This window comes from Globicephala melas, chromosome 4 (genome assembly GCF_963455315.2).
Source record: "Globicephala melas chromosome 4, mGloMel1.2, whole genome shotgun sequence".
In the NCBI taxonomy this organism is placed as follows: domain Eukaryota; kingdom Metazoa; phylum Chordata; class Mammalia; order Artiodactyla; family Delphinidae; genus Globicephala; species Globicephala melas.
In genome coordinates, this window is record NC_083317.1 from 58,613,117 (window position 1) to 58,633,630 (window position 20,514).

A 20,514-nucleotide genomic window follows, 5' to 3' on the forward strand; every position below is an offset into this window, starting at 1 on the left:
TCATTTGATCTTAATTCCACTATGTCTATAAGTTGGCTTTCTTTTGTTTCCTGTTTGCCACTCCATGAATATTTTAGTCCTTTCAATGTGTTTGTGTTTTTCTGAAAATCAGTCATTATTTTCGTTACCGCCTTGGAATTTACAGCCCCATGGATCCTTAGGTAAAAGCTCTGTCCCAGCACCTTGTCATAGGGGTGGTGTTAGGAAAACAGAAAAGGCTTTAGGAATTGAACACTTCATTGATTTGTTTGTCTTTCTTTGTTTGTTTAAGAGCCAAGAACTCTGGAACTTGTAAAAAATAAAAAAATAAAATGAGAAGAATCCTCATCATCAGTACAAATGAAAGAAAACTCCACACATAGAGAAAAAAACCCAGTCACATCGTGAGAGGAGAGATCATTACAGCATTGATAGCTTCAATATATAATTTGGTTCTGGATAAAAATAAATATACATTTGTTTTGTAAAGTGTCTACTGTTTAAATTCAGCTTCAAAATATTTGGATTTTCCGAGGTGGTAATTGTGGAAACTGTGTAACGTTGCTCAAAAATCATTTCGCACTTGCCAGCTGCACAGTGTAGATTGCCATTCCTCCAAGCGCCAACGCAGGGAACAATTCATGTCTTCCCACCTCTCCCTGTTTCCTTTCTGTCTGTACAATGAAAATGGAAACGGTGTATATTTTTTCAAACATTTTCTGTTTCCCCAGTTGCCACCTCTGAAAACTGCGAATCGTTTTGAAGATAGGAAAAGAGGAGTACTATTTATTTTATTTTATCCCCTACAAGTAAACTGGAAAAAACTGGCCTTCACGCCTCTGCTTGGGGGGCGGGGCGGGGGTGGGGAGGAAGGGTATTTGTGTCGGAGGAGGAGTGAGGCAGCTCTCCTCAGGCGCTGGCGGGGCGCATCCTTGCTCCATAGAACTGAAGGAGCTCAGTCTGGTCCGGTGTGAGATCCCTCCGGGCTTCCCAGCTGAAGCCAAACACCCCGCGCGGCCAGGAGCGAGGATGGAGTGGCTGGTGAGCCGGGCCAGGCGTGGGAAAGGGGGCGCAGGATGGGCGACATCGCTCCGGCGGCCCTGGGGCGGTGGCGGGCTGAGAGCGCCGGGCTGCGGCTCTCCCCAGTCTGGTTCGGAGGTGGGATTTCTGCTAGCGCTTTCCCCTCAGCTCTTAACCTTGCTGAGAAGCGGATTTTGCCTTCCAAAGGGTGGTTTACAGGCCGTTCCTGGCGTTCTGGTACTCCGTCCCAGTGCGCTGGAAAAAGGATGCTGCCAGGCGCAGGCTCCGGAGACGCTTCTCCGAAGATCCTTGACATCCTCAGACAGGAACTGGGCTGGGAGGCGGGCGCTGGCGGCAGGGATAGAGGGTGCTGTATTGGCTCCGTTTGGGCCCTGAAACCTGGGGTGGGGTTGCAGAATTTCAGGCTCAGGCTGTCCAGGAGAGCTGGCGCCCTCTGTGATGCTCCAGCCTCTTTCTGCATCCTCTGGGTCTTTGCCTTGGGAAGCCATAAAGGATTGGATAAATCAGGGTTAAAACCCTGAGTATCCACGAGAGACAGACATTTTGTTTATTCAGGACCTGTGTATATGACAAAATGAAGGAAGGAGAGGATTTTCATTTACATTGGTAATTGATAAAAATAATAAAAATTAAAATCTAAATACAAGTAATGCCTGGAGGTAGGTTGTTTTTTTTTTTTTTGTATATAGTTTATTGGCAGGATCACACAGCCAATTATTTCACTGTTTTCCTTAATAAAGGAGAATGGTGGCCTTAGAGCTAGTGTTTACTGAGTGCCAGGTGCTCTTAATCTTCACCGCTATCCTTCAAAGGAGGAGTTATTATCCAATTTTACAAATAGAGAAACAGGCAGAGAGGTTAAGCTTTCCAAGTCCATGTGACTGTATGTGGCAGGATCAGGATTTGGACCTAGAAATTTTCAGGGAAGAGGTATGTATAGGGGCAAAGTAGATGGGCAGCTGTCAGGTAAGACCCAGGCCTCTGAACCCTGGCCCTCTTGACAAAGGTTATAAATGGACTTCTCTATTTCCATTATTGTGTGATCTGATTAATGAATTTTTTTAAGTTACCTAATATATATTGGCTTTTACCATACCTTAGGCACTGTATTAAGTACTTTAAATGCTTAATTAATTCTCATAGTAACCCAAAGAGATAACAGCAACATTGATTTAGTGCGTATTTGTATCAGTCACTGTTCTAGGAGCTTTACATATACTATCTCATTTAGTGTTTTTAACAGAGAGAAGGTTGGTACTATTATTTTTTTCTGCATTTCAGAGAGGTAAAATGATTTGTCCTAGCTTACACATCTAATATTGGTGCTAGCCTGAACTCAAGTCAGCCAGAGGAAATGTGTATATAATTAATAGCAAAGCTTTCTTTCTAATTCCCTTTGCCTCAATCACTGTGCTTCTGTTTCTTAAACATTGCTGGCCCCCAGTTCGTACATCTTGTGTTTTGGTGTGTGTCTGCTTTCTCTCTTATCCTAAAAGACAGATTTTTACTCGGAAAGCCAAACTATTTGCATTCCTCATCGCAGCCTTTGCTAGAGCCTGGATTTCCAAGTGGCATGATGGTGTGGAATTCGAATGCCAAAGAAAACTTTTTAGTTTCAGAAGCCAAAGTTTTTTTTTTTTTTTAACATCTTAATTGGAGTGTAATTGCTTTACAATGTTGTGTTAGTTTCTGCTTTATAACAAAGTGAATCAGCTATACATATACACATATCCCCATATCTCTTCCTTCTTGCGTCTCCCTCCCTCCCACCCTCCCTATCCCACCCCTCTAGGTGGTCACAAAGCACTGAGCTGATCTCCCTGTGCTATGCGGCTGCTTCCCACTAGCTATCTATTTTACGCATTTGGTAGTGTATATATGTCCATGCCACTCTCTCACTTTGTCCCAGCTTACCCTTCCCCCTCCCCATATCCTCAGTCCATTCTCTAGTAGGTCTGTGTCTTTATTCCCATCTTGCCCCTAGGTTCTTCATGACCATTTTTTTTTTTTTTAGATTCCGTATATATGTGTTAGCATACGGTATTTGTTTTTCTCTTTCTGACTTACTTCACTCTGTATGACAGACTCTAGGTCCATCCACCTCACTACAAATAACTCAGTTTCATTTCTTTTTATGGCTGAGTAATATTCCATTGTATATCTTCTTTATCCATTCACATCTTCTTTATCCATTCATCTGTTGATGGACACTCAGAAGCCAAAGTTTTGAAATAGCAAAAGCCTAAGCATTTGAGTTTTAAAAGCCTAAATGCTGAAAGGCCAAGGACAGGCCTTCATCCCAGAAAAAGTTGATGGGACGAATACAAGGTGATGGAGGAAGCAGCTTCTTTAACCCTAGGCTGGGAGAGCAAAGAGGGACTGACTAGTGTCGGTTTGTGTCCTGAAAAGGATGCTCTGTGCCTGGCCCCTGGGAGTAGGGAGTCCAAGAGGGTGGTGAATAGAACTTACAGGTAGGTGTTGAAATCAAAGAACAGAAAACACCTGTGCCTTGCTTTCTTGTGGGGAACTGTGGGAAGAGGCAAGCCTGCCCATCATGACGAGGGAACTGTAAAACAGAGAGGGACAGATACATGGGAGTCTAGTCAGAGAGCCTTGCAGAATTCTCCTTTGTTCAGCACAGAAGAATCCAGGAGCACAGAATCTGGAGAATCGGGAAACATGAGAGAACATCCTGTAAGCACAAGATTTAATTGCACAAACCGATGATCAGGATGACTTGAGGGGAACATAGTGCCAGCATGGATAGATGGTTGTAACCAAGGGTTAATGGTCCTGTCCCACGGCTTGGCATTCCCAGGACTGTGGATGAAGTGCCAGAGCTTGGGACAATTGTGAAGTGTTGGTGGGCTAAACTGACAGAGATTATGTGATATTGACTGAAATTAAGTCTCTACCTCTAGTTGGAATGGCAACATGAAATAAAGTTCAAGTTAAAGAAAAATACAGAGAAACCTATATTTCTTACATACTTCAATTATAGAAAAATATAGAATATAGGAAAAAATATAGGGAAAATTTACATTCCTTGCTTATACCCCCTTACGGTGAACACACTAATGTAGACCAAAGCCAGCCATGGGGCTGCTGCAGAGTAAAGTTATTCTGTCTCCATTCCGCTCTCTCATTTTATAGCAAAATTATACCCAGAATAATAGTCCCTTAAATACCACCATGATTTGTAAAAAGGCCAAGGATTTCTGCCAGACACATGAACATAAAGCAATGAAGAAAAAATAAAGCCATTACTGGTTTTGAAAAGGTAAAATTTACATAAACTGTGCAAAATTTGCAGAAAAATCTACCTCAGCAGTCACATATGCTGCCAAGTGGTTACAACCTGAGTTACATTTTTAATATAAACAGATGTGGATTATCTGGGGAGAGAATGTTCTTCAGCATTTGCCGTCTCTATGTTTTCTGAGTATACTTATGGCAGTTGGTTTTCCCAGCAGTGGTGGCTTTGGAAGCAAGGCCTCAAATTGCTTATTGATGGCCATAATGAAGGAACCACACTGCTGCTTTTCCCTTCCCATATCCTGAGCACCCTCTGTTATTTCTTCCATTTATAGTCTCTGGTTCTGCTTCCACAAAACCAAAGGTTTCCGGTGGTTAAAACTTTAGCTGCAGCATTTCCTGAAACAGCGATTAGATTGAAGCTTCCTTAGCTTTGTCCACATCCAAATGCCCACTTCTGTACTTTGCTTTCTGTCTTCAGGTGTTGAGGAGGCTCTTCTGTCATCTGTCTACCTTCCAACTGATTTGGTTCTTGGCTGCCATGATGTTTTGCAGGGCACAAGGTAAAGATACTCAATTCCCCTGCGTGGAATCCAGGAAACACAGTTTTTGGAGTGGAAACGTTTGGCCACTCTTGTTTGTGCTGTGTTAGTTCATCTGTCTGCATGAATTAGTTAAGTGTGTAATTCGTTTGGAGGACTGGTTCTTTCTGCTTTCCACATTTTTTCCAATGTTTTCAAAGAATTTAATATTAAGAAACTTTTCCTAGATAAAACCAGACATGAAAAAATTCTTCCTAAATTAAGATATCATTTTTCACCTATCAAATTGAATAATGTTTAAAATAATAATTCCCTATGTTTGTAAAGATATGGGAATGCCTAAGGGAGTGTGAATGAATATGGCCTTTTGGGAAGGTAGTCTGGTAATAAGCCTTAAATTTGGGTGTGTCCCTCTCACAGAAAAATACTAAAAATAATGAAATATGGAAGTTACATAGGTTCACATAGTCTATCATATAAAACATACACCTATGCTCTCCACTCATCTGCTGAATTTCCTACTTGTGCCAGTCCCTTCTCCTCGGTTCCATAGGAGAACACACCTCACTTTGCTGCTGGCCTTTTATCACCTTCTGCGTGATGTTGTACTACATCAGCCTTCACAGGGGTAGGAAAGGGAAGTTTCATACCATGTACAACATAGGATTTACCAACCCTAAATGGAGTTTCATATATGCAGCGAAGAGTTATAAACCTTCCACTAAATTATTAGTCAGAGAGAAAAGTTACCCAAGAAGTTAAAACTCTAGTTTTGATCCCTTTTCTACTCTCTATTCTAAAAGCAGCAATTTCTTCAGATCTCTGCTCTGCAAAATCCCAACAAACCTTTTGGAAACCCCAGTCCTAACAACTGGTATTCCCCCCAGAACTTTTCACATCTACCAAGAGTACACCTCACTAAAATTGGAATTATGCAACACTTGTGGGTTCCAATTTGTATTTGTTGCTATGCCCGTCTTTTCATGCTTGATGTTGTTGAGTGGATATTGTTTGTTTGTTTATGCTGCCTTCTTTTTTTCTAATTACTCTAACAATTTATCTGTGTTATTAGTCTTAAAAAAAATAACAGATTTGGTGTTTTAAGTCAAAATTTTGTGTACCATTTTATTAATTTGTGCCTTCAACTTTATTAATTCACTCCTTTTATCATTTCTTGGGTGGGGTGGGAATTTTGGATATCTGTGCGTATTCATTTTCTTCAGTCTTTCTTGTTTCCCAGTAAATTAAGTTAGGATTAAATATTTCCCTCTGAGAACTGCTTTGTAAATTTCTACAGATTTTAATATATGATATTCTTATTGTCATTCATAGTGATTTATAATTCTTGTTATGATTTCTGGTGTAATTAAGGAGTTAAAAGAAGCATGTAAATTTCTCATTTTATTGCATTATGGACAGAGTTCAAGGTCATTTTTTTGTACGCTATTTCAAGTTCAATTTGAGGGTATGTTCCGTATGTTGTTTGAAAAGATTGTATGTTTTCTTTTGGGTAAAAGTTTACAAATACATGCTCATATGCACATACTACACATACATATATAATAAGTTATATATAAAAATTTGTTTTTCAAATGTTCTATATCCTTATATTTGATTTTATTGCTTTACTTACTTTTTTTAACATCTTTATTGGAGTATAATTGCTTTACAATGGTGTGTTAGTTTCTGCTTTATAACAAAGTGAATCAGTTATACATATACATATGTTCCCATATCTCTTCCCTCTTGCGTCTCCCTCCCTCCCACCCTCCCTATCCCACCCCTCTAGGTGGTCACAAAGCACCGAGCTGATCTCCCTGTGCTATGCGGCTTACTTATTTTTTTAATATGTGGAAGTGAAAATTCCAAGAGAACAATGAAAAACTCTCTCATTATGATTATGGATTTATGGATTTTTCTTTGTAGTTCTATTAGGTTTTTATGTATTTCAGAGTTATGTTGTTAGGTGCATGAAGATTCATGATTAGTATGTCTTATTTTAGATTCCTCCTTTTATCATTTTGAAAAATATATTTTTGTTCCTTACAGTGTTTTTGTCTTCTATTCTCCCCTTTCTCTCCTTTTAAAATGCTTACTGGACTCATGCTGAAACATTCTAGTCTTTGAATTTTTCTTTAATCCTTTCTATATCTTTATCCCTTTGTGTTACATTCTGGAAAAATTCTATGACCTGGTCTTCCTACTTACTAATTTACTCTTCAGTGATATTCATTCTGCTAAGTCTGTTAAGAGTTTACATTTCTCATTTTCTGCATCTATAGTTTCTACTATTTACAGTGCTGGTTCCTTTTCACTCTTAAGATATCACATTTAGTCACATCAAAATTTATTTATGATAATAAATAAATATATTTATTTATGATAACAATTCAATTTATTTATGATATTTTTATTCATTTGGTGAGTTCTTGGGTTTGTAGAGTTTATTATTCCTCTATCATTGTGTTAACTTTCTCAAATGTTTGGCTATTTGTTTTATTGAGATCTCCCATTGAGTCATCTATCATATCAATATGACTAGGCAGCATTGGAGGGGGAAGAAATTATTGCCATACCTTATGTTCTGCACTGCATACAGTAAAAATAGGGGAATGTGTAGATTGTCATTTGGTGGTCAAATCTCTCTGGTACTATCAGCCTCCTGGAGCACTGTCCTGTATATCTCTCTATCTTGTGTTCCTATACTCACCACTGCTTCCTGAAGGCAGACATCACTACTGCTGCTCCTTCCTTTGCAGGTATGTGTGTGGAATGTCCAGAGCTGCTATACCTTCTTCACTTAAACTAATCACTCTGCCTATTGTCCGTTGGCCCTTTCTTATTCCTGTTACTGCTCCAGGCATAAACTCACTTGGTGATGCTTCTATCCTATTTGGCACTTTCCATCTTCAACCTCACTTCACCTAATTTCCAGCCTACAGGGATTCTTCATGTAATTTCTGGTCACTGGGATTTTGCTTTCTTATTTTTCTCCTCTGCTACTCTTAAAGACTGAACAAATATTTGAACTTATATTTCTCTAGCAACATCAGGAAGGTAGGTAAACGTTTTCTTTTTTTTGCATTTTTCTGTATCTTTTCTAAATTTGACTTTGAACGTGCATTGTTTTTAATCAAAAAAATGTATATTTGTGTATGTATTAAAATTTAAATGTTTTTTATGATTCCATGATGAAAGTGGAGACCCAAGATGTAAGAGAGTTGCTGAACACACCTGCTTCTTTAAGATGCTCTCTGCAAAATCCCCAGGAAGTTTTGATTGTGACATGGCAAAAAATCAAGGCTGTAAGCCCAGAAAACATGATCACCTTTAGCCCGAACCATGGGGTTGTAGTCCAGCCTGCCTATAAGGACAAGATAAACATCACCCAGCTGGGACTCATGAACTCAACCATTACCTTCTGGAATACCACCTTGGAAGATGAAGGGTGTTACAAGTGCCTCTTCAATACCTTTGGTTCTGGGAAGATCTCAGGAATAGCCTGCCTCACTCTCTTTGGTGAGAGTCTCTGAGAATACATTGTCTCTGGCTTGAAATGTTATTTTGCAGAATGTTTGGAATGTAGTGGTAGTGCCTAGTTTTTCAGGATCCTAACCCCAGAATGGCTCATGAGAGGACACTTGGCCTTTCATGTCTACTGTAACTGTGGTTACTGTTATTTGGAGAGTTCAAAGGACTATGTTGAATCTCTGCCTGGAGTTATCTTTGCCCTGACAAATACTGTTGTCAACAAGAGTAAATTAAGGACCATAGTGAGGATAAGTTCTCTATAAGCACTGATGTGGTTCAGACCTGGCTTTGCAATTAGCAGTCATGTGACCCTAGAAGAATCCTGTCCACTCTGTACCAGAGTTTATTTATCTGCACCAGAAGTGTGAAGTAGATCATTTCTAGGGTCTCTAACAGCTTTAGTATTTTTGGATCTAAGGACAAAGCCAGCTTGGGCTAAGCTGGAGCCAGTTATAGGGGTCCCTCTAATTTTGTTTCAGTTTAGCTGTATCAGGATTGATAAGGAGACATGCATCAGAGGCTCTTCATTCCTGATGCCTACTAGGGATTTAACTGAATAATAAGCATTCTTTTAAAATCCAAGAGGCTTAGTTTGATAAGATTCCTTTCTTCTTAACTGATGCTTAGCTGAGATCAAGAATTCAGAATTAGGAATAAGGGGTAACTTTGGAGGATGGCACACTTGGTGGTAGTTTTAGAAGGGAAACGACAAACTTAGACGGGGTTATTAGGAATGTTAAAATGAGAGTTCGTGCACACCAAGAATATTGGACATGGGATAAGAAGAGGCTCAATAAATAAGAATGCAAGGGAGGTAAGACAACACCAAATACAAGTTTCTTTCACTTATTTTGCCTGTAATGAGTCCTCTCTGCAGGATCTTGCATCAGGCTTTCTTCTTGATTTCTATTTCTTTCATTCCTCTTTCTCCCTCTGTCTCCCTGTCTTTCTCTCTCTCTCCCCTCCTCCAATCCTTCCTTCCTCTTTCGTTTCCTTTTTTCCTCCCTTGCTCTTTTTTCTTCCCTCCCTCCCTCTCCTTTCCTTCCTTCCTTCTTTCCACCATTTTTCTTCCTTTTCCTTCTTGTGTCATATTTTTCTCATTTCTGTCTGTTTCCTTTTCTTTTTCTTTTTTGTTCATCTTTCTTTCTCCTACTCCCCCTTCTTTACTCAGAATCTTTGTATTATTTTTTTGCCCAAAAAGCAGACTCTCCTGCATCTTCTAGCGAGTAATTCTGTAGTCCTTTTCCACACTGATCCTTTCCAGCCACAACTTATAGCTTTCATCTAAGTCATTCTTTGATACACCAGAGAACCCTGCTGCCAATCTGGCCACGTCAACCATACTCATCTTCCTTTACCTTATGTCTCTTCCTCCAGGGCTTATTGATGTTAGTAATCTGGGCACTCTGGACAGAGCCACCGTCCTATAGGCTCATTTTCTCCAGCCTACTGCCACCCACCCACTTCTTGAACTTCTGAGCACAGACAAGCTTTCATTTAGCATTGCCCTTTAATTATCTTGTGGGCTCCAAAGCCAACCACAGAAAGGCAAGCTTACATTTGCTCAGCAGAGATAAACTGTATATTTCAAAGAAAATGAACTCATTAATCAAGGGACTTTTGAAAGGGAACAGGGTACAGCTGACCTAAAAATAATGTCCTTTTTTCATAAGCTAGTTATTTTCTGTTAACTCCATAAGGTGATCTCCACGGTCCTTACAACTGTCATTCTGTGATTTTCTGACTACTGACTATGAATTTCTAATTGACGTTTTGTATAGATATTTCAAGCAGGGACTTGCCAAGTCTGCTCCATGCATCTTGCTCCCTGGCCCACTTCCAAACAGAAAAAGGCTTTCTCTAAGCAGCAGCCCCCCCTACGGGCTCTCTGTTCTGAAACTGCCCTCGTGCTTCTGAGAAGTGCAGACTACTTGTGTGGAGGTGCCGATGGGTGGTCATTGTCAAACAATTTGAGAGGGGTACCCAGAAGAAGGCAGAGAGCTTACATTGCCCATGGAAGAGAAAAGAATAATTAGGCTCTGCACTGTTTGGGGGAGAAGGTACCTTCTGTCCATCCAGCTAATTCTCCTAGAGGCAAACTACAGGGAGAATCGTACTTGTCACAGGGTTGTACTAGGCCAGCCTCCATCCTGCAATTCAGAGAATTAGACACAGAAAGAACCCGGAAGGCCGCAGTTTGGATTGGATGTGCTACCTTATCTTTCTAGCCTCCACTGTCTTTCTGTAAAGATCTTTTTCTCATCTCTCTGAGGAGAGTGTAGCACTCACACCATGCTTGACTGATGGCAGATCATTTTTTTTGTCCCAGTACAGCCCACAGTATTCCTTCACTATAAACTATCTGAAGACCACCTAAATATCACTTGCTCTGCCAATGCTCGCCCAGCCCCTATGATCTCCTGGAAGGTCTCTGGGTCAGAGATTGAGAACAGTACTGAGATTCTCTCACACCCCAATGGGACAACGTCTGTCACCAGCATCCTCCAGATCAAAGACCCCAAGAGTCAGGTGGGGAAGGAGGTGATCTGCCAGGTACTGCACCTGGGGACTGTGACCGACTACAGGGAAACTGTGAACAAAGGTAAGAGAGAGAGGGCAAGATTTACCGTGGTCACATTTGTGGACACACACCTGCAAGGTGGCGAATGCTCTGCAGAGCCTCTTGGCCTTTAGCAAAGGAGCTGATAAGGGAGAGAATGGGATAAGTAGGGAAAGAAAAACAGAGTTGAGGAAGCCAATAAAGCCGATTTTACCTTGGCAAATGTGGTATGTTGCCCACATACTGAACGCTTTTGCTGAGATCCATCCATTGATTTATTCTTCCGTGCTACTTACTGAGCATTTGTTATGCCAGAAACGCAACAGTGAGGACTCAGTCCCTTCACACAGGGAGCTTCTAGTCTAGGAGGGAATGCAAAAGGAGCTGGGCAATTGTAAAACTTCATGATAAATGCTTCAATAAGAAAGCTATAGTAGGAGTTCGTGTTTTTCAGCATGAGCCACCTGTTCTTCTTTGGCCCTGCAATAAACCTTTCTCTACTTAAAAAAAAAAAAAGACAGCTGTGGTACACCATGGGAGGACTGAGAGAGGGGAAAAGGAGCATCAGCTCAATCTGGAGGGATTAGGATGTTTTCCTGGAAGAAGCCACATCCAGGATGAACCTTTGCATAATCTACGCTGTGGGAAAGGGGCTTTTAGGAAGGGGGCCAATCTGAGATGTTTTCCTCACCCCCTTTTAAAATAAACTGCCTCCTGTTCAGGACCTCTTTTGCTCTCCTGCGTTTCTATCTAAACTGCTGTCTCTGGGCCTCATCAATACAAGAGGTAAAGATTATGGGAGAGAGAATAAAGAAAGCGGTGGTTTTAGAGACAGGACACTTTAGTGATGACAGCCACAGTTTTCTTTCTCTATGCAGTTTTGAAGCACTAACTCTGGATGAGGCACTCAGCAATAAGCCTCCTATAAAAAGATATTGCTGCTTTTTTTCTGGGCGCATTGTAAACAATAAAAGCTGGAAAAGTTTAGACCTCGTTGGTATGGTGGCCTCTAGTGAACATATCCTGTAGTCATTTCTGGGGTCCTTGAAAAAGCAGACTAATCAAAAAGTAAACGTTTAGGTAAATTTGCTCAAGAGGTTTGCAGTATTAGCTTTGGACATTTGTGAAGAGATCCTCAGATTCAGCCACGGTGAAGGGTAAATTTCCCTGAAAAACAAAAATCTGAAAAGGAACATGTCTTTCCAAGAGTGCCAAAATTGACATATCATTTATAATGTTTACGCATCCTTTGTATAATGTTTGTTCATTCTGCGAACACTTACTAAAAATCGTTCATGCTTAAAGCATTATGTCGAGCACTAGAACTAGTGAAATTAGACAAATCTGAAGGTGCTCAGTTAAAGTATGATGTGACAAATTCCATGATAAAGGTATGGAGAAGATGCTGGAGACTCGCAAATCAGGGAGTGTTTCTTCTGCCTTTGTATTACACAGTGACACTGAGGGGCTGACATTCAGGCTAAGTTGCATCTATTGACTATTGGAAAGAGATTTAATAACAAAGGCATAGATTAGAAGCAACACAATAAAAACATTGAGATGAGTTATTCCTGGGGGTTGGAATCACGAGATTCATTATTCTTTTCCTTTATATTTCTCTGTATTTTTCAACAATTCCTCAATAAACATATTACTTAATGGACAGTATGGCAAAGAATATGTGCTTTGAAGGCAAACAGACCTCTGAGCAAGCCTTGTTCTACCACTTACTACACTGATTTTGGGCTTACGTAACTTCTCTGAGTCTCAGTTGTTTGTTTTTTTAATCTGTTAGATAATTATAATAAGACCTAACTCTTGGGCTATTTAGAGGATTAAATGAGGTAACACATTCAAAGCTCCTACAACTTAGTAACTACATAAAACATGTTAGTGATTATTATTATTTAAATGTTATTAAAATAATGTGAGGTCATGAATATAGACTTCAGTATATATATATATATATATATATATATATTTAAGAATAATTTTCATCGAAAGCTCAGCTCTAGTAAAAACTCATCACAACTGTCTCTTTTTCGCTTTTTGCCTCTACAGCTTCCACTTATGACTTGTTTTTCCTTTTCTCCCTTCAATATCCACAGGCTTTTGGTTTTCAGTTCCACTACTGTTAAGTATTGTTTCCTTGGTAATTCTTCTGGTCTTAATTTCAATCCTACTATACTGGAAACATCGTCGGAACCAAGACCGAGGTGAGTTCCCATGAGAAGTACAAAGAAGGAAAAAAATGATTGTTTAATGACAATTTGGGGGTAAAATGAAGATATAAGTAAAGGGGTGACAACCATGTGTTTGGTTTGGTGTTTCCAGAATACATAAATGTTGATGGTATTTTAAAACACTTCAGTGTCATTTTCTTGCAATTGGACATTAGTTTCTGCATTTCATTTGCCAAGATGGTTTAAAGGCCAATTATTTTATAAATTCAGAGTAAGGATTGATGAGAGGACATGTGGAAAATGTTTATTCAATCACTATGGAATCATCTAATGGCAAAAGCAGGGAAGTCTTGGCACCCAGGCTGTGTTCATTCTACCCAGGACAATCTCTTCTCTTTTTACAGCATTCCACAGGTCAGCTACCCCACTTAAGAGACTGTGAACTTGTCTGATATGATCACTAATTGAGTAGTGCTTTCTATGTTATACCCTCACTATGGCTCAGACACTCTAGGCAAACATACAGGTGATCCATACTTATAATAACTGCATCATGTCATTCTGCCCTTATACACTGTTAATTTCTCTCCAGCCCCTACAACAACTATCACAGTGCCTTATGTATACCAGGTGGTCAATAAATGTTCATTAAAAGATGAATGAGTGAATGAATGGAAGGGTAGATTTTCAAAGGGATTTGTTCAATTCCATTTTTTTTTTAATTGCAAATTCAGTACCTCATAGATGCTGAGTCTTAAACACTGTGAGACAATATAAAACAAGAGATGGTATCAAACAAGAGGTGTCAGCCAGCTGGGAAGAATTAAATTTCTTTAGTTTCTGAAGACAGTGCATAATTTATGAAAGCTAATGCAAAGCTGCGGTTTATGTTGTATGTAATGGGAATTTCCCAAGATGAAGGGGTGGTGTGGGAGTTTTCTCCAGCTCACATGACTGACAGAGAGGAAAGAAAAAAATGTTGGCTTTGAGTGTTATTTTACATTTCTATTAAAAATCTCACTCAGGGCTTCCCTGGTGGCGCAGTGGTTGAGAGTCCACCTGCCGATGCAGGGGACACGGGTTCGTGCCCCGGTCCGGGAAGATCCCACATGCCGTGGAGCGGCTGGGCCCGTGAGCCATGGCCACTGAGCCTGTGCGTCCGGAGCCTGTGCTCCACAACGGGAGAGGTCACAGCAGTGAGAGGCCCGCGTACCACCAAAAAAAAAAAAAAAAAAAAAAAAAAAAACTCACTCAAATGCTACCTTTTTTCCTTTTTATTTTATGTCTCATAGACGAATATCTTTCACCTTCTAAGTTTTTTGAACATTTAATTTTGCATAAGCCTTATATAAACACCTGATTAATTCTTGTGACTTTATAAGAAAAGCAACAAATCACCAGTGTCAATGACCCTTTTGCAAAAGTAGATAAAGGGATTTGTTCTGTATGGGACAGGAGATTGCAAATCAGATAATCTTATTGCACATAAACCTAAACCCATAGAACTCCTTAGCACTCTGCAAAATGTCAAAGGCAGAAGGCCGTTTGATTCCACTTTTTCCAAACATTTCACTTTTCCAGTTAGGAGCTGAAGTTGACTTCCTTCCCTAAGGTCACACAGTTAGTTAACAGCAGGCCTAGGATTAGAATCCTGGTCTCCTGACCTCTGCCGGAATGTTCTTTCAGTTATAGTTTCCTGACTTGAAAGGTGCTGTTGTTAGTTGCATTTATTTCTGTCTGTGCTTGCTGATATTACTGTGTTCTTCTGTAAAGTACAAGCAGAAAAGTATGAAGTGTTTAAATTCATTTTAAAAATCCCCTTGGACAAGAATCTTATAATACAACCTATTCAAGCCCAAGGTAAATTTCAGTAGAAAGGGGCATTTGAAAATAATTGTCCTTTGTTCATTAAGTCTTGTATTTTCTGGGAAATATGTTTGTTCAATGCCTTATTCAGTTGCTGAAGTGAAGCGAGTCAGCTTAAGATTATTTGGTTCCATATACTTAAATAGCTAGTAAAATCAAATGTCAATTATGCTGGAGACAAACCCTCAAGGCTGAGGGAATACTGGTTTGTTAAGACCAAAACTTAAGTAATACAAAAAGCTGGGAGAAAGGGAAGAAAATCATCAAAGATAGAGACATTTTTTATTTCTTCAAGTAACAAATTTTGATTGTCAATTTGTGATGAAAGTGAATAGTGCTACCACATTTGCTTTCCGTCTTTCTTTTTTTTTAATTTTTATTTTATATTGGAGTATAGTTGACTTACAATGTTGTGTTAGTTTCAGGTGTGAAGCAAAGTGATTCAGTTATACATATACATATATCTATTTTTTTCCAAATTCTTTTCCCATTTAGGTTATTACAGAATATCTTTCTTTACCCTTACTTTGTGTTTTTTTGCTTTCTCTCTCTCTTTTACTTTCTATTATCTTCTGAAACATAAAACTTTTGGATGGGTGGGGAAACATGATCAGTCAAAAATGACACCAAGATTCTGGACCTGGTGACCTGAAAAAATGGTGATATGAACAGAAATAGAAGTGGAGAGGGGGAACTGAGTGTGAGAGAGTGTGTGTGTGTGTGTGTGTGTGTGTTCAGAGTTTGTGGGGAGAGAAAGAGTAGAGATGAATTAGTTCTTGAGCTTATTGAATATGAGTAGACAAAGAGTTATCTCCTTGGAGCTGCCCAATAGTAAGACAAATCTGGTAAGTAAGAAAAGTCTGTTAAGTAAAGTTCAACTCTTTGTTAGATAAATGACAAAAAAAGTTTATTTTAGATTAAAATCACTAATTTCTTGCTCACAAAAACATAAGCAAATTTATAGTTTGTGGACAGAGGGGTAATCTCTAATGACCGATGTTATTTTCATAGAGAAGTCAGGCTCCCTGTAGTTTTCCTGTGATTCTGTATAATGCCAGAGAGTGTGATGTTGGGTTTTTCAACTGTAAAGCTGTACTAGTGATGAGCGAGAGGTGACTTCTCTTTGCACCATTCCTAATGGAATCATCACAATGACTTCCCATGAGACTACAGCAATACAATAATAGGTTAATAGGTTTTCAAAGAACATTCTTTTTTCCTTTGATGAATCAGTACTTTATTACTAAATAGAAAATGGGAAGAAATTAAAATTTCCTAGGGAAATTTTCCATCATTTCATGATAGTTCTTTCTGTTAAAGCCAGTTGTTGCCCCTTCCACACATACTACAGTGAAGTAAAATTTGAGGTTGAGGATAATCTTTTATTTCTCATTAGCCAACCCACCAATGATCACAAGCTTCTCAGAAACAACAACTTCACTTTGGGGCAGATCATCATAGATGATCACCTAATTTTTAGAAATCTTTATTTTGAGTAGCAGTCTTCTTGTGTTTGATTGGGTCAAGGCTGATTTGGAAACCAATAGAAGATTTAGACAATCATATGAAATGCATATTCCAAACCTCACTTTTCTTCAAGTATCTAACTATTTCAGGTAAAAGTGGGTTTTTTTAAGCCCACATTATCTATATAATTGCCTTGATTTTTTTCAGTTCGCTTCACAATAATCTAACCTTATAAATAGGTTCTTTGCAATGCTAATAATGATAATGTTGGTAAACACTATATCTTGGGTGGAATCATGTCACTTTCTCCTATTAATTTTTTTTAACATCTTTATTGGAGTATTATTGCTTTACAATGGTGTGTTATTTTCCACTGTATAACAAAGTGAATCAGCCATACATATACATATGTCCCCATATCTCTTCCCTCTTGCGTCTCCCTCCCACCCTTGCTATCCCACCCCTCTAGGTGGTCACAAAGCACCAAGCTGATCTCCCTGTGCTATGCGGCTGCTTCCCACTAGCTATCTATTTTACATTTGGTAGTGTATATATGTCCATGCCACTCTCTCACTTCGTCCCAGCTTACCCTTCCCCCTCCCCGTGTCCTCGAGTCCATTCTCTATGTCTGCGTCTTTATTCCTGTCCTGCCTCTAGGTTCTTCAGAACCTTTTTTTTTAGATTCCATATATATGTGTTAGCATACGGTATTTGTTTTTCTCTTTCTGATTTACTTCACATACAGATTGCCAACAAACACATGAAAGGATGCTCAACATCACTAATCGTTAGAGAAATGCAAATCAAAACTACAATGAGGTATCACCTCACACCAGTCAGAATGGCCATCATCAAAAAATCTACAAACAATAAATGCTGGAGAGGGTGTGGAGAAAAGGGAACCCTCTTGCACTGTTGGTGGGAATGTAAATTGATACAGCCACTATGGAGAACAGTATGGAGGTTCCTTAAAAAACTAAAAATAGAACTACCATACGACCCAGCAATCCCACTACTGAGCATATACTCTGAAAAAACCATAATTCAAAAAGAGTCATGTACCACAATGTTCATTGCAGCTCTTTTTACAATAGCCAGGACATGGAAGCAACCTAAGTGTCCATCGACAGATGAATGGATAAAGAAGATGTGGCACATATATACAATGGAATATTATTCAGCCATAAAAATAAATGAAATTTAGTTACTTGTAGTGCAGTGGATGGACTTTCTCCTATTTTAAGCTTAGTACTACATCAAATAACAGAGGTGCTCAGTAAATAATTTGTGTTGCGGAAATTGGTGATTAGTTGGAAAGATAATACAAAAGATATATGTTTCCAAAAAAAATGAGAATCCTTGCTTTGCCAAATAATTGTACTTACACTTTCCAGATGAAGGCTGGGTGAGTGGTAACCTTCACCTCTATCCCAGTGTCCTCCTAGTTCCAAGCAGAAGAAAGGGTGCTTTATATGAGAAAAGTGTGAAGCAATCTTTATTGAACCGACTAGGTTAGAATTGCTTGGAGGAATCTTGCATTCCAAGGCTACTTGTCTACAAAATTTCACCCTTGAATGGGTGCAAATGCCACCCATCATATCAAAATGTCATAACAAAATCCAATCACAAAGTAGGTGGCTAACAGACCCATAAGCCTGGGCATTCTTGCCTGAGCTGTTCTGTCTTTCACGGCTGAACAGATCACTGATACTGGAAATGTTGGCACAGTTAAAACATGCAGAACTTTGCAGTTTCTGGTAAAGAATTACTTCAGATTACATGGAGAGTGAGATGTGGAACCAAGATGATATCCGAGGTCTTTTACTTCACTGTTTACATGCCTTGTAGAGAGGCTCACATGCTCCAAGTTTAAGTGCTAGAAAGCTAATAACCTTGAAAGGACCTCTATCTGTCTACTTTGTGACCATTCCCAACCCGATCTCCAGTAAGTGAGTATCCACAGGAAACAAAGCCCAAGGTTTTATAAATAAAATACATGTAGATCATTTGGAATTCTTGAACGTGTTCTTTTTCTTGTAGTCTTAAGTGTATTACTGAGCAAGTACAGTCTTACTTAGGAATAGCAAACTATTATTTCCTAGAATTACTCAGGTCCTTTTAAAGAGAGTCACAGTTGCCTCACATCATGTTGGGTCAGGAATGTCTACTTCCTTCTCTTGGCTGATGAAATATACACAGGAGAATTCTGTGTTTATTGATCCTTCTGTTATTTATCTTCTTAAAATCTATTAGAATAGAAATTATAAATGTTCAAAGTTAATATCATGATCTTTCTTTTACCCAGAGCCATAGAGGAGTCACACAGAACCCTGAAAGTTATTCCCTGGTCTACTTGAATCTGACTCAGGAGGCAAGCAGGAGGAAGAGGGTCATTCTTCAAGGAACCTAAAAGAGCAAAAGAAATTGGAGTCAAAGGCGTAAGAATTTCAAGACTTTCTACTGCCATCTAGGCTACCCAATGCTTCTGTGAGTTCCAAGAGGAAGTCATTTTACCTCTCAGGTCTGTTGTAGGACTTGATTTTGTAAAACAATGCCATGTTGTGCTGTTGAAAGGGTACTGGACTTAGAATCAGGAGCCACTGCTCAGAGACTGACTTTGACTCCGACTGGTGGCAACTCCATGTTAATCACTATCTCAATGAGCTTCCACGTTTGCATACAGAAAATTAAGGATTTGGACCAAATAATTTGCCATTCTGCTCCAAAAATGGCTGTAATTCCAGGAAAAAAAAAAAGGAATAAACAAAGAGAAAAGAAATGAAAAAGAGAGAGAAGAATACAGGAAGGTAGGGACCAAAGAACTTTTCTGAGACTACCTTTTGCCTTTCTGTGGCTATTCCACCTCTTCTTCCCTTCTTCTTTGGCCCGTTAAGTCTATTTCCTCATCACTTGGTATCTAGTCCACCACCTGCTTACTGTTTTGCTAATAACTGGTCTTTCTAGAACCCTCAGTTTCACTGCTATTCTTCATGTACTTCTGTGATATTAACCACAGTGGAAGCGGAACTGAATTTATTGTGAAGTAACGTTGGCAACCTTAACTTTACTTATCTGTTTTTATAGCAGACTAAATATTATTAGTCTCAGCAGCTCATATTTTTAAAAAGGCATGCATTTCTCATCCATTTGTTTCATAATATAACCCAGCCCTATTTTAGTCATTCTAAATTCAGCCTAGTATAATGAAGACATATTTAGAAAATACGGCATTTAGAAAGTTCCCTGAATAGCAGTCAGCTAATTCAAATGCTTTGTCTCTCCCAGCTTCTTTTCTCATGAGTTAACTTCTCACAATAGCAGAGGAAGCATGTATGGGTGTACAAATCCCTTTGTTGTAAACATATGGTTCTAACTAGTGGAACAATTTTGAACTCTTAAATAATCATACGACCAAGTCGGTGACTTTTTCAGTATCTTTTGCCTTCTTGTCTCTATCCAGTGACCTAGGAACTAAAAACTAAAACTTAAGTTGTTTTCACTGTTGAATTGAATATTTATATATTTAGTAAGGTTTTCGTATGTTATTTAATTCTGTATTATTTCGTATATTTGTATTAATATACTGAATAATTAAAAGTGTCAACTCTAAATATTTGGTTCATGATATTCTCATAGGGAATGTGGAAAATGTGGGCATTAATGATAATCTGTATATTTTTGCTCTGTGTGTGAAATCCTCCCATCTCTTACCCCCTAAAAGATGCTGTTGGCATTTATGATTTGTCACAACGTCACAGATCAGATGTTCTTGATCTGACCAGTGAAAGCTGCTTCATGTTGGTGCCTGTGTCCTTTTGATATGACCCGGTCAATTTTGGAGTACTTCCTTATATGTGCTGTTTTGATTTTGCTTTTTTGTTTGTTTGTTTGGGGATATTTTAAAATTTAATTTAATTTATTTATTTTTATACAGCAGGCTCTTATTAGTTATCTATTTTATACATATTAGTATATAGATGTCAATCTGATTTTGCTTTTAGATACCAACCTTTGCAAATGGATTAGCTCACACAGTTTTGAATTTAGTAGGAATTATCATCCTGCTTCTGGTTTTGCTGCTTTTTCTGGT

General features: G+C 38.9%; 1 protein-coding gene across 2 annotated transcripts; it reads left to right on the forward strand.

The window, feature by feature from the left end:
* The first annotated feature begins 849 nt into the window (after positions 1-849).
* On the forward strand, positions 850-20,035 carry CD200 (CD200 molecule). 2 transcript variants are annotated; one of them, XM_030836774.3, is made up of 6 exons: positions 850-1,020; positions 4,757-4,838; positions 8,016-8,336; positions 10,678-10,950; positions 13,017-13,124; positions 18,730-20,035. In XM_030836774.3, the coding sequence occupies exons 1-6, from the start codon at positions 1,009-1,011 to the stop codon at positions 18,735-18,737; spliced, it is 804 nt and encodes a 267-aa protein (XP_030692634.1). In that variant the 5' UTR covers positions 850-1,008; the 3' UTR covers positions 18,738-20,035. The 2 variants fall into 2 exon arrangements, with proteins under 2 accessions (XP_030692634.1, XP_060154035.1); XM_060298052.1 differs by lacking the exons at positions 850-1,020; positions 4,757-4,838 and adding an exon at positions 4,854-7,874.
* The last annotated feature ends 479 nt before the right edge of the window (positions 20,036-20,514 follow it).